Genomic DNA, 14,783 nt, shown 5'->3' on the forward strand with positions numbered 1-14,783 from the left:
ATGAATTGGAAGACATTCAGTCTAACATTCCTCCTAGAGAGTTTCTTTGACTGCCTCTCTAGTTCTCCATTTCTCACTCCCCATCTTATTCTCAGTATAGAATCCATTTGTCTCATTTGCTGCAGTCTTGGTACATGGTCCATCATTACTGTACCTCCTTCTACTGAGACTATATTACCTATGAAATGCTCTTAAATCTTTGCAATTTATAGTATAAAATACTATGACCCGAGATGGGCAAATTTTGTCTGCTGAGTATCTCAACTCTTAATGAAGTTTGGACCAAAAAGGTGCAATATTTTCAGTGAACAATTATTCAGAACGAGCAATTGCAGACATCAAATGCTAGTCAGCATGCACAGTTATTTCCTGTAACATAATCCCATCTCTGCTCTGACTCTGGTTTAATCTAGAAATGTAAAAAAACTATTCTTCTAATTTATCATCTGACTTCTCCATTGGGGACACATTTTGCTTACATTAAAGATGTATTAGCTTTATATTGCATCTTCCATGCAGACAAGGATCTGTAAGGGAGCAATTTTTCCTCATTTAAGCACAATACAGACCAATTACAGCTGGATAAATACAGTAATAGGGCCATTCTGCAGAATTAACTGTACAGAAGAACTGCAATTAGGATTCTCTCTCCATAAAGTCTGTCAGACTAGTGATCCAGAAATAAAAACCTGTGTATCTTATTACCAATATCCTGAGCCAACCACTGTCATCTTACTTAGTCCATAAAAGCATCACAAGCATTAACACAAGTGCTTTTTTCATTTTGTTTTTGGCAATACATAATTCAGATGTTGGCCTCATTCCAATCAATGTGACCAGAAATTCCTGGTACGGGGTCATTTCTCTACAGAGGGCCTTTCCCACTATATCTTATCATGTTGAGGGGATGGGGGAGAGGAGTTTGAACTGTCTGACGTCATGTCATACTGATTGGCACCTAATGTATGAAACAGGAAAAGGCTTGGATCATATTCATTTAGCAGTATTCCGGTGTGTGTGCATAAAATACAGAAAAATGACAAGTCACCCATTTTCTGGCTGCAAAGCTGAAGTAGGGCAGTTACCACTGAAAAGTCAGTTGGTCACTCAAACATCACTGAGTAACTGTTGGTGTTTTCCTACGCTGAGGCCAAGAAATAACCGTGATAGGTTAGATACCACTATGAATAAATGTTAACTATTTAAACAAAGAGCATATTCAGTGTTTATTTTTAGTCATTCAGGAAAGACAGCTAATTTTCAGAATTCAACAAAAAATGATTCTCTTCACTGTTTGGTCTAGGCACTTTAGTATTTTTTTTTCCCCACAGAATTCATAGAATGTCAGGGTTGGAAGGGACCTCAGGAGGTCATCTAGTCCAACCGCCTGCTCAAAGTAGGACCAATCCCCAGACAGATTTTTGGCCCAGATCCCTAAATGGCCCCCTCAAGGATTGAATTTACAACCCTGGATTTAGCAGGCCAGTGCTCAAACCAAAAACAAACCATAAGAGACGGAAACAAGACAGCCTGTCAACAGGATAAAAAAAGTTTTGCATCTGTGTGGCTCTTTTCAGTTTCCAGTTGAAGCTGCATAGCTTCAATATTTCTTGAATACATAAAAGGCATGTTTGTGGTAAAATCAGTAGGAAATAGGACTAGCAAACCTTCCTATTAGTCATCTGTTGCACTGCAATTTCTGAACACATTTGATTGACATTGTAAAGTGATCATTTTACACACACACACACACACACACACACACACACACACACACACACACACACACACACACACACACACACACACACACACACACACACACAGATAACTGAAAGTAATGCTGGTTTCCCTAATACAGAAGGGGGAAGCATTCTTAATTGAACCTAACTTATCTAATGCAAAAGGGTTTTGGAGCTTACATATTTAGGACAGTACTGAGAAAGAGTTTGCAGAAATGCTAATTGTTAATTGCCAATGAACATGGATGTTTCAGAATTAACTGGAGTCTGAGAGAGCAATATGAAAAAATATATGAAGAGAAATACAGCTTTATAAACATTTTTGTTTACAACTGCATGAACAATTGCCTCAAATCAGCTCTTGTATTATGGAATTTAACACTGGCAACTGTGGCAAATTCAGCCCAGGGGTTTAACTGTAGTGCAAACATCCTAACATTTAAGGGCACTGTGCAAGGGCAGCAGGCAGGACAGAGACTCTCTCCTAAATGCTGAGCTTCCTGTTGTGAGTATACTGCTGAGTGTGGGGCAGAGCTATCACAGCAGCTGCCTCTTTGCTGCAATACAGCACAGCAGGTGCCCCCTCCACCGTACGCTGCACTGACCAGTGAATCACTGAAGGAGGGCTGACTCATTTCTCACTCAAGCTTCCACCAGGTGGGGAAGAGGTCACAAAAACTTGGGGATGAAAGGGGAGCCAGGGAGGGGAACGGGGAAGAACAGAGAGAGAGGGATTCAGCTGGGCAGACTCTATGGCAGAGGTGGCCAAACTTAATGACCCTCTGAGCCGCATACAATAACATTCAGAAGTTCCAGAGCCAGGAGCACTATCCTGCCAAAGGGCAGAAGCCCAGAGATCTCCCTGCCTCAGTCTGGTAGGTGGAGAATGGGGGTGGAGGGAGGAGCCACACTTTAACAGTAAAAGAGCCACCCTGATCTATGGCAAAGGAGGAGGAGGCAGGAAGACAATCATTTGTAGGTGAAAATGTGGAAACAATTGGAGGGAGGGAGACAGGCAGCCAGCAGGAAAAAAAGTGATTAACAAATCAGCCAGTTATTATTGTTTATTGGATCATTTTCTTTGTTAAAAGGATGGACTTTATGAGCTTATATTGCTCAGTACGTAACTGAGCAGTACAAGACTGTACATTTCTGGGGTGCAAGACTGGGATTAGGTATATATGGGTGTTGCCCCATATATAATTCAAGAGTGGCTGGACATAGCACTCTTGTATATGCCTGTAGGTGACTGGCATGCTAGAGGCTGGGGTGAGTGGGCAGAGTGTCAGCTCACATAGCAAAATGGACATAGTGCACACCAGACTGGAGAATTAAGGGGACACAGCTGTCCTACGATCCGGGGTAACCGAGCTAACTACCCTAGAGAGACTAAAAGTTATCAAAAAATCTCTTTAAAATTATTTACAAGAAAATTATTTACTAAGAAAAAGCTTTCAAAGATTTACAGATTGAAGATCAAGTGAGTAGAGGAGATGCTCCAGACACTGAAAGTTCTGATGCAGGCCAAGATTCACCCTATTCCTTATAGCCTCGGTACGGAGCATGAGGAGATTGGGGCATGTGTGTGGACCAATGGAATCTGCTTTGAGAATACTCTGGATCCAGGTGCATGAAACACATGTGTACCCAGAATGGAATACAAACAGGGACTAGCACTCAAAGAAGAAACACTAAGATTTCTTCAAATGGTTAGAAATGTTGTAAGACTTAAACTTTGCATTTTAACATACTGTATTTACATTAGAATTTATGTTGCTGTTAATTAATATTTATATTATAAGAGACTATTTTAAGGCAGTATATGCACAAAGTCGCAAATTTAAGATTTAGCTTTTCAATTTTAATTCTGCTTTTCAGAAGTTGAGAACTTGACCACTCACCATTCCAGATGCATTAGCACTATTCCCCCTCCCCCGGTAGAATGTACTTTTATATAAGGTGCCCAACTATATTTCCATACTCAATACTTACTTCAGCAGATCCTTGTCTTTGTTAAGGTGCTGGAAGAAGGATGGCTCACAGATGAGCTGGTTTTCCTGACAAACTTGTTTACATGATTTTCCGGGTTCAGTAATTTTTACCTGCAGTGCACTTAACGGGGGCCACATCACTTGCCCGTGACAGAAATCCTGCAGTGACAAAGTGTACAGTATTACACAAACAGTCTTTGAATAAACTTCTCTATGGTTAAGAAAATAGCAGTGGTAATTAAAAGCCTAGAAAACTTTTTTTTGGCAGCAAGACCATCTTACCTGTATACCACTGACAGATTATGCATTTTAATAAGAGGAATTATCACAATGGATCTCCTAACAATATTCTGACACTAGCAGTACCAGATGCTTCAGAAGGAAGTGCAAAAAGTGCTGCTCTTCCTCCAAGGAGAAATTTCTTCCTATCTCTAAGTTAGTGGCTGGCTTATGCCCTGAAGCAGGATGGTTTGTGTGTCTCATTTGTAAACATGAGACTTAATATGATTATAGATGTTCTCTTTATCCATACATATCTAATCCATTTTTGATTCCCTCTTGCCTTCAGTGATATCTCATGGCAATGTAGACAAGCGGACTCACCCCTGCGGTGCCTCCTGCTGGTTGTCCTCGGGAATTAGCTCACTGCCAGCCAGGAGTGCCCTCTGCAGGCCGATGATCCACCTGTCTTCTGGCCCCCGTGTCTCTCCCTGGACCCCGGTGCCCTTTTAACTGAGGTTCTGCCACCAATCTGGGTCTCTGCCTCCCAGGGGAACCCCCACCCCACTATCCCCACTTTGCCTCAGTATTGGCTACTGCCCAGTCTCCATCTAGTCCCCGTTCCCTGGGGCAGACTTCAGTATACACCACTCATCATCAGCAAAGGGGTTTGGACCTGCTGCCTTTGCCTACCCCTGGGCTGCCCCTTGCAACCCCCAGTAACTCTTGGCCTTATGCTAGGCTGCAGCCTGGGACATTCCAGGCAGGAACTCCCCCAGCTCCTCTGCCTTTCCCCAGCCCTGCTCCACTCTAGGTACTTTGTCTAGCTCCCTGCAGCCAGACCCTCCTTCCTCTACAGGGAGAGGGAGAGTGACTGGGCTCCTGGCTCACAGCCTTTTATAGGGGCCAGCTGTGGCCTGATTGGGGTGTGGCCCAGCTGCGGCCGCTTCCCCAGTCAGCCAGCTTTTAGAGCTGCAGCTTTCAAGCCCTGCCAGGCCGCTTTTTAAACCGGACAGGACAGGAGCAGGTAACCACCCGCTACAGCAACAATTAGTGTAATTGCAGGGTCAGCCCCCTTTTCTGTTACCTCGAGGTGGGATCCAATATCAGCAACTCTGCTAGTCACAACTACAGCAGTGCATCCTGGAGGGAGAGAGGTGGCCTCTCAGGTGGATTGGTGCCAGGCCATTTAGACTCTAGGTAAAAACTAACATCTTTAAATTTATCTGGGAAAACCACAGGTAAGCAGGGCAGATCCCAGAGCACAGGTGCCACAGGTTTTGTATAAGTTTATAACTGGGCAGCCACCTTCTGTAGAAGTTCTGAACTGACTTAATATGTAGCCCTATGTAGAGCACACAGCAATAGTCTGGGTGCTGAGGTAGCAAAAGCATGTTTGAGAGTAGCAAGATCTACATTTGAAAGGTGAGATACCTGAGAATATGCTACAGGACAAAGAAGAGTAAATGAAATACCTGGACTAATACATGAAAATAAAAATCTGAAGCAGACACATTCAACATCACACACCAGTGAAGTATTAGTTTAAAATAATGTTTTAAAACCAATATATATGCCTATAAATGATTTTTTAAAATCTAATTTCAATGCTTATGTCAAGTGACAACCTTGGGTAACTGAAGACCCATTCATTTGATCCTTCACTACTTTGCTGAAACAGACAGTCAAGGTGTTGATTAGTTACACAAAAAATATCACCACATTTGATTTAAACACCTGTTCACTAGGAACTGAACTGTGCTTTAACAAAAGCATCAGGAACAGCCATCAAAGGTAACAGCATTCAGTCACCATTAGCCTGATCTGCAACAGAAAATTGGTGATGAAAGGCTGTGTATCTTGTTGCAAATCCCAGGAACCAACGCAATCCACTTGTCTATGGGGAAAATATCAAAACTCCATAATGTTTTGAAATGACAAACTATTGCCATAAGTCATAGAATTGCCCCATTCATATTGCTCAATTTCTTCTTAAAATGGAAACAGTCTGCTTTTAATATCTTTCACGATTCATTTCTCTGTATTGTGTTTTCTGATTCCCCCCCCCTTTTCATTGTTAAATTTGATACTCATAGGAACTTCAGTCTATTAGTGTGGAATCTTAAAGGATATATTCTACTGTTCTGTGAATACAACAATACATTAGCATTGTGTTATTTTCTGATAAAGGTGCAATAATACCTCTTTGAATGTTGTAACTATGAAAGATAAGACAACTCATTAGACAGATACTATTGGAACTGGGGGCTTAATCTTGAAAGTGAATGAGTACCTGGCTACTCCCACTGAAGTCAGAGAGAGCAGAAGCTGCTAGTGCTTCTCAGGATCAGGTCCTGGATGAACAGTTGTAATGAAAATAGTGTAGTTACATTGGTCTATGTAAAGCATTCCTAACCAGTTATCTGCTTAGCTTTCCTCATTCTAACCCCAGCAACTCAAAACAGAGAAACATGTTTAATATCCTGAATGTTTTAATGCACTTTATCAACAGAATGTAGCATAGGTTTAGCAGCCTACAATTCAGTCTTGATAACCGAAAACATTTTATGGACATGAGAATCATTCAGATAACCAGGATTTCAGATAAACATGGTTCTTCATATAGTTGCTTTGGGGATTTCATAACTTTTTTTTTTTTTTTAACTGAAGCAAAATGGTCCACACAAGTGGCTAGTCTAAATGCTCTACACACAAAATGTGACAAAGTCACTATGAGCAAAAATGATTTTGACACAAATTGAAAAGAAAGCTTCACAGGTATAATGGAGCCTATTAGCTAAGATTACTATGGTGACTTCTTATATGCAAAACCCCAATATACAGTAATCATTTCTCTGCAACAAAAGCTACTCATTTAGTATTAAAATTAATAAGTTATTATTAATGGCTGCCACTGACTTTCTCATTCAGTGTTTAGTTCATTTTGTAACCATGAGAGCAAGCAATTTTATGTTTTAAAAAAAGGCTTTTGAGTAATTTACAAGCTCATTTTGGTATCCCATAATTTAATTTTAAATTATGTCTGGTTAACATTAATTTAGCTTTAATGGAGTCACCATGCTTTTAGAAAGACATTGCTCTACTATCTGTCCTTTGGTCCCCATGCTTACTCACTTCATTTTACAAATATACAATTAAACAATAATTAGGGGGAAGAGGGAAATCCAGGTCAGAAAATAATTAAAGATCAAGAGTGGTATAAGAGAGATTTTAGTTAGAGATACACACTGCATCAACCAAAGATGAAGATCTATAGAACTAAACCTAACACTTTGGAACATCCACATCAAAAACTAATTAAAGCAAAGAGAAGAGTTTTCTAGCTACAGGAAGATCTTCCCTGTAGGTCATGCCACTTCCTGCCGTTTATGTTTAACAATTTATCTGCCACTTGAATCTCATCACTTTCCCTCTTTGGATCCCTCCAATTTCTCTCTCACTCACCAAATCAATATTTTAAAACTCATATCCTACTGAGATGCCTCACAGCCCTGCCTACCATCCCAATCCCTCCCACCTTGCTCTCTTTGGGTATGTCTACACAGGAAAGAAAAACTTGTGGCTAGTCTGTGCCAGCGGACCCTCCCACCCTGCAGGGTCCTAGAACCCAGGTTCCAGTCCAAGCCCAGATATCTGTGCAGCAATGAAACTGCACCAGAGCCTGAGCCCAGCTCAGCTGGCATGGGCCTGATGAGGGTTTTTCTTTGCTGTGTAGACACACCCTTTGAGCATTAAAGCTTCGTTTCCATCTTCCACTCTTGTCTTCATGCTTTCTTCCTTAACATATCATATGGCTGGAACAACTCTCCCTGTGCCACAGTGTGGCACCCATCTTCATTTAAATTCTCCATAAATCCCTCTTTTTCTGCAAGGCCCATGAATAATAAGCAACATCAGCAGTACCAACTGCTATCAAAATTATTTGGCCATTATTATTTATGTTAAGAGAATCCATATACACTGCTACCTCGATATAATGCCACCTAATATAACACGAATTTGAATATAACGCGGTAAAGCAGTGCTCCATGGGGGCAGGGTTGCGCACTCCGGTGGATCAAAGCAAGTTCAATATAACATGGTTTCACCTATAACACGGTAAGATTTTTTGGCTCCTAAGGACAGTGTTATATCGAGGTAGAGGTGTATATGCTGAAGTGAACCACTTTTCCCAGGAACCCCTATACTACAATAAATTAAGAACTGAGTGTAAGCTTTTGTTACTGGTACACAGAGATAAAGTAATATTTTGCTAGGGTTTGTGAAAAGAAGAAGAAACTGATGTAATCGTTGCTAAAAACTCAGTACAAATGTCCAGTAATCTCAGATAGTGATGCAGATTGGATGGGAGTGGAAATATTAGAGTAAGAATGATGCAAGCTGATTTTGGGGAGTTTGTGCTCATAGTAACAGGCTAAAATACATATACTCTCTATGTCTGGAGCAGTCCATGCTACTGATCGATGAAGTGATAAAGTATTTAACTTTTACTGTTCTAACTGTGATAACTGATCTTTGACTAACACTCATGGGTTAATACATTTGGTTAACTGTGATTATTTGACACCTTACTGATAAAGCTCCAAACCTTTAAGAACATAACTGAGGTTATTTTAACAGGTGTTCTAAGCTATTACCATCCTCTAGGGGTTCCAACAAATATGTATCTTATCTTTTTCTCTTTCACGCTGTAATTTCCTTGGTGTAGGGACTGTGTTTATTTTTTGCCTTGTACAATGCGCCAGGCACCCTGCCAATGTTGAACAAATTCATAAATAACAGTAATATTTTATCATTCTGGTAGCAGTAACAGCAACACTTTCCACCAGTCAGACCCAAACACAATTAATTGAATTAATATGTATTGCTTGTATCACTGTAGTGCCTGGTAGATGTCAGGGGACCATTGTGCTAGGCTCTAGGTCCCTGCCCTGAAGATCCTACATATACTCATCACTCAGATATCACTTTGAATATCTATTGAATAATGAGCTATATTTTTTCTATATTAATGAAAACTACTGTCCATCATAGTCAACTCATCCAGGAGAATCACACGCAGCACAGAAATTTTAATCAATACAGCAACAAAGACAATGAAGTGTTTATTGGCAGTAAATCAGAAATAGTTATGTACTAGTTAATTTATTCTTTTGCATTTCCAGTTTTAAAAATACAATTACAGTCCAAAATAAAAAAACATAACAAATGAAAGGACAGCCTGTAAACCTCTCTCTAAGCTCACACCCACCTTAACAGCCCGAAGAAATGGGAAGGGCGGAAGGGGGGTTTGCTGGGCTTCCTAGTATGACTGGAAAGTTCAGTCTGGGCACTGGTGACCAAGGGGATGAGCAGGTTCCAAAATTCAAGTCCCCTCCCAAAGCCCAGCCAGTAGCTCCCTCTTGTTTATATTGAGGGAGCTCCAGCTCAAGTCCTTCTGCTAATCTCACCTGTGACAGTATTTCATGGGGAGTGAGTTATCTCTCTCAAGCAACCAGGTCCCAAACTATTTAAGGATTTATAGTTAAAACCAACACACTGAATTCACCCGGAAGTTAAGACTAAATGTAATTACAACTGTGCCAAGCCTGAGGAGGAATGATACCCATGCCCTGTCTCCACAAACAGTATCAGAATATTTATGCAGTATTCCATGATGCAAAAACTTTTAAAATATAGAAATAAAACCAAATGGGCTCTTAAAGGAAGCTACTTTTACATGAAAGATTGCTTTGCCTGTGATGATGATAGTATCAATATTTCTCACCTCTATGTGACCTTTCCTCTTAGGATCTCTGAGTTTTTTACAAACATTGCAACATCCTTGCAACATAGAAAAAGTACTATTTTATCCATTTGGAAGAGGGATATGTTGAGTCACAAACTTGAGTGAGTTTTCCAAGGTCAGTGCCAAACCAGGAATAGAACCCAGTAGCCCTGACTAAAGCTGGATGAACACTGATTCTTCAGTTTGGGGGCAGTTCCAGAGGGGCTAGGGGTGGAATTAGGTTTGGATTGAACCAAATCTGAATTTTTTCAGAGTTTTTGGTGAATTGGAAAAGTTTCTGTCAGGTGTGTGCCATAGTGAAGACCTGAATTGAGTCTCCCACATCCCCGGTGAGTGCCCTAACCACTGGACTAAAGTTTATAAGGGGGAGCATCAGCAGCACTTCCCCTATCTCTTTCCTCCTCCAGCTGTTTTAAGAATGACTGAAAATATTCCTGGCAAAGTCATGAATAGTTTTGGTTTGACTGAAACTGCATTTTTTGTTGAATAAACTATTTGTCTGAAAAATTTTGCCCAAATCTAGTCCTGACAACCAGTACCCTTTGCTAGCTGCTAGACCACACCGATGTGGTTCTTTTTGTCGTACACCACACCATCACAGCAGTAGAATAGCTGCTAGAAGACCTATGAGCTAAGCCACAAGCCCTGAGACCTGATTTGCAGCGTTGGACCTTTGCACCCATGAGGGTCCATTCAAACTTTTAAAAAAGCAATTCCAAGAACAAGCAGTTTTAATATTAAGGCACTCTTTAAAATAGAAAGACTGCACTTAAGAGAGGTTTATTTCATCAACATTGAAAGGTCATACCTGCTTTTCAATGAATGCATTCATCCTTTGTAGCATCCCCTCACATGTAAACTCATAGGGCAAATAAGGTTCAATCTGTTGAAACAGTACAGTGTGTTTAGATTAGAATTTGTAAAGAATCATTTTACTGCAAGCGTTCCTGTGATGTGTGTTATGTTAGCGGCCTGTGTACTGTTTAATATATTATAGCTTTTGTAGTAAACGTAGTCATTAACAAATCACTGTTTTACGCAGTCCACAGATGTAACTGATTTTTGCTTCCTCAAAGGCAATTCTAAAATTAATCAGTGATTGTCTTTGAGGAGATATTAAATGAGGGAAATTAAGAGTTTATTGAGCAGTGGCAGAGATAAACGTAGCACAGGACTTTTACTGGATCTCATAGCTGCCTATTGTAATTCTGTTTAATTTCCAAACTGAAATAGTACAAAGGAAAATATAATGATTCTATAATTAGATGCTCTTTGAAACTGTTTTCAGATGTCTTGATTTTTTTTTATTCCTTACATTAAAAAAGCTGATCATGTAAATGTAGAAATATCCTCATAGCTTCCCTGTCACAGCTAATTAATGGGTTCAACTGAGCTCAGCTTAGGGCAACTGATTTACTAAATGCACAGAAAACTTACAAAGACTCAATAACAAATCTAGTAACTTGGACTCTGTGACTCACATGCTAACGTGCTAATCCTTTATGCTTATACACATGCTGAGTTTTATTCATGTGAGTAAAGTTAAGCACATGTGTAGGATCTAGTACTAAACTCTGATGCTCAGATACCACATATACATCACACAGTGATGGGTATGGCATAAGACCTCAAAAGGACAGAACCTTCCAGACTGCAGCACTCAGTTCTATTAATGAAATTAACATTCTGAGGCACTCTGCACAGCAGTAGCTCAGACACCAAGTACTGATTACAAACAGAATAAATACTAACCTTTTGATTCAAAATTGCTTTCACTGCATTCTCGACCTCAGAAGGATCATTGATGTTCACAGTCCAGACATGAGGCTTCCCAATGTAAACCTCAGCATAGGGATGCTGAGATGTCAACTGAAACAGAAAGTCAATATACTGGTAAAAAGCAAGGGTCAAGATATCTTTCCTGGCCCCCTTCACTTGGTTTGGGTCTCAGGATCTAATACACATAGATAATGCAATAACAGAGCTGGAATATAAAGATAATTTCTCTTTTACCTCTGTTTTAGGTTTTCTATATTTTCCCCATTAAATCTTGTGGGTGAACTTGGTGCATATGAAATGCACTCGAATTTATCCACACAACAGGTACAGCATAGGCAACAAGCAGTGGGAGCTTCCTTGTCTCGCTTTATGTACCAATCTTTCCCATTTTCTCTCTATACTCTGCTCTTGCTCTCTGGGGTGATTTCATCTACTTCTTTGAGATCAGCTAACATATCCAGATGAACTACTCCCAGATCTCCTTTTTTATCCAGAGCCTTCCATCCTTTATCCATTCCTGTATCTCTCCCCATCTCAGGCATCTCTTGAAAATCTTTCCATCCCTTCAAAATGAAATGTCAGTATCTTTCCATCCAAATCCTCTCTTCTCCCTCTTTTTCTCTCACAAATGTAAGAAATGCACGATTATTACTGTGCACATTTGATTCCGATTTTCTATTCTCAGACTGCTAGCAAGGTTATCCATTAGTGCTTATTACAATATTGATGATACTATTGCCATGCAGATATGCATCCTCTGGGAACTGGACTATCAAACTCATTTTATAATCTTCACATATATAGGTTATTTTCCTTGGAAAGGGTAAAATATCTTTGCTTGGACTGACCCAGCTAGGTATTTTCTCCCCTAGTTGGTGGTCCAGTCATTATCTTCATTCCTTTGAAACTGTGTACTTGATACTGTGTTATCTGTGTCCTTGTTTTACCTTTCCAGCTTGGTTTCTGATAATCTGTTTACAGCCTCATTTGATTTAACCCCATGCATTCAGGCAGACAGAAATACAAAACTGAACAGGGAAACAAAGTCACACATAATAGTCATATTATAAAGACATTTTCCCCAGTTCATCACATCTACTAGCCTTGGGCGGTCTGAAACCATGACCTAGAGGTGAAAGGCAATTGTTCCCCATGTCATCCAATCCTCCACGTTCAAAAGTTCTAAGCTCATACACAGATGGCACAATTAAGACTTTGATCACCCAGAACGAACCCTGACTCTCTCCTGAAAATGAGACTGAATGTAACCTCCAATGTGCATTTTAGAACCTAAGTGACATCTTGCTCACTGTTTGCTAGAAAACAAAACAAATTAAAAAAATATCAGCCAGGTCAAACCAGAACAAATAAGTCACTTGGCATCAATTACAGCATTGCCAGAACTGACAGTCTGGCACTCAAAGAGATTGCAATGGCATCATGGTATCACAGAAGTTAAGAGATGTGCAAGAGCGCATACTGAAAGGAAGAACAGGTTGAAAATGTATGAGAGAGAAGTGTCTCTTCACACTGGCCTGGAAAAGAATGCCTTTTGAACAACATGAAACCCCAACCTAAGAAAACTGCAAGCAAAAGTATTGAAACAACTGCCTCTTCATGTATTATGAGATTTTCTCCCCTTTTGTGTTCAAGTATGTTCACTGAGCAAAACATTTTTTTTATATATACTTAAAGGTCATTCTTCTTAGATAAAGTAACTATTGTACTTGAACTCCTTGTTGAAGCAAATGCAAAGCAGCAAGGTAGTGCAAGCAAACAATCTTCACAAAACATTTACCTCCCATTCTATATTTCTGGGTACAGGATGCCAGCATTTTTTGGAGACCTATATTAACATTTTATGATATTGTAAAAGTGAACATTCACAAGAAAATAAGTAAAATTTAAAGGTTACGTCAAAGTGGAAATGAGCCAAAATTGGATTGAAATAACATAGGCCAGATTTGGCCTATGAGCTTCATGGAGGTTGATGCCTTGCTTCTACAGAGGGCCAGTGTACTCAGTGGGGATGCACAAAGAGCTCACTGGAGGACTGGTGCCTTAGTAAGATTAAGAAGATTTTTGAGGAAGACCCACAGATTACATGATCTGTCTATATCAGCTGCACCATGCTCCACCTCATCATCATCTTTTCAATTTCTCTGGAAAACCCAATCCCCTCCATGAAATCTGCACATGCCAGCTAACCTCAGTATCATACTGTTACCACTACAATTTAAAACTGATATATATTTAAAAATTCAGGTTATCAAAATTTCCTGAATTTCCAGGGCACTCACATCTGAATTTTAGATTGTATAAGCTACTGGGGGCAGAGAATATGCCTTATTAATAAGTTGTATGGCAACGAACATAATATTTCTGAAGTGCTAACATTATTTGCATTATGTTTCAAAATGTGATTTTTTTCCCCAAGTATGTAAATATAATGATTAAACTTCGCATAGCTTCAGGAGTTATTCTGGAGATCATGGGTTCATTGTACACCTCAGACTGGCAGGCAGCACATTAAGTCAGGGTTGGTTTTGAAGCCTTGATATCAACAGCGAATCTCCTCAAGCACAGCGGCAACCAGCACACATTCCACTGTGTGCCAGCTCTTGTGAGGATGTGTTCTGTAGATATTTTAAGAATACTGTCCTGATGCTGAAATAATGTGACTGGCCAGAGGTGAAGGTTGTAGTCATTCTTGGGGCCCTTCTGCTGCACAGAAATAGAGGTAGTCAGAAACCTAACATTTTTCCCCTGTAAGATTTTGAACAAAAAGCTTCCATTTGAAATTTATTGGGTAGAAAAGTTTGTTTTCCCATGGGAAATTTTGAATCAACATGTTCATTTAATTTAAACATAAAAAGTTGTTCTGTGTCACTTTCTGGGTTTCAGAAAACAAAAAAGAAATGGCACTATGTTGAAATGAAAACTTTCATTTTGTGTTGATGTTTCTTTTTGAAATGTCTTTTCAGTTTTTTGAAACAAAACGTAGCAAAAATTTTAAGCCAAAACAAAATGTCCATTCAACACAAATATTTTCCTCTCAAATTTTCCTACAAAAAAACAACAACAAAAAAATTCAGTTCAGACAAAACTATTTTTTGGTAGGAAAAATTTCCTCTCAAATTTTTTTTTTTTTTAACCAGCTCTACCTAAACTGAGAGAAAAAACACAGTAACTGTAGTGATATTTCTGCCAAGTAAATATTAAGGATTATCATCTTTAAAGTGC

General features: G+C 39.6%; 1 protein-coding gene across 5 annotated transcripts in view; it reads right to left on the reverse strand.

Moving 5' to 3' along the window:
* The window catches only part of MGAT5 (alpha-1,6-mannosylglycoprotein 6-beta-N-acetylglucosaminyltransferase), a 172,701-nt gene that overhangs the window by 8,437 nt on the left and 149,481 nt on the right, over positions 1-14,783 (reverse strand). For all 5 annotated transcript variants that reach the window (XR_004002604.1, XR_004002602.1, XR_004002603.1 and 2 more), the window contains exons 13-15: positions 11,514-11,630; positions 10,570-10,644; positions 3,735-3,892 (exon numbers count right to left, since the gene is read on the reverse strand). Coding sequence is in view for 1 of the 5 variants with exons in the window: in XM_030579978.1 (XP_030435838.1) it covers positions 3,735-3,892; positions 10,570-10,644; positions 11,514-11,630 (350 nt within the window). In the remaining 4 variants the exon portion in view is untranslated. The remainder of the gene's footprint in view (positions 1-3,734; positions 3,893-10,569; positions 10,645-11,513; positions 11,631-14,783) is intronic.

This window comes from Gopherus evgoodei, chromosome 11 (assembly GCF_007399415.2).
Source record: "Gopherus evgoodei ecotype Sinaloan lineage chromosome 11, rGopEvg1_v1.p, whole genome shotgun sequence".
In the NCBI taxonomy this organism is placed as follows: Eukaryota; Metazoa; Chordata; order Testudines; family Testudinidae; genus Gopherus; species Gopherus evgoodei.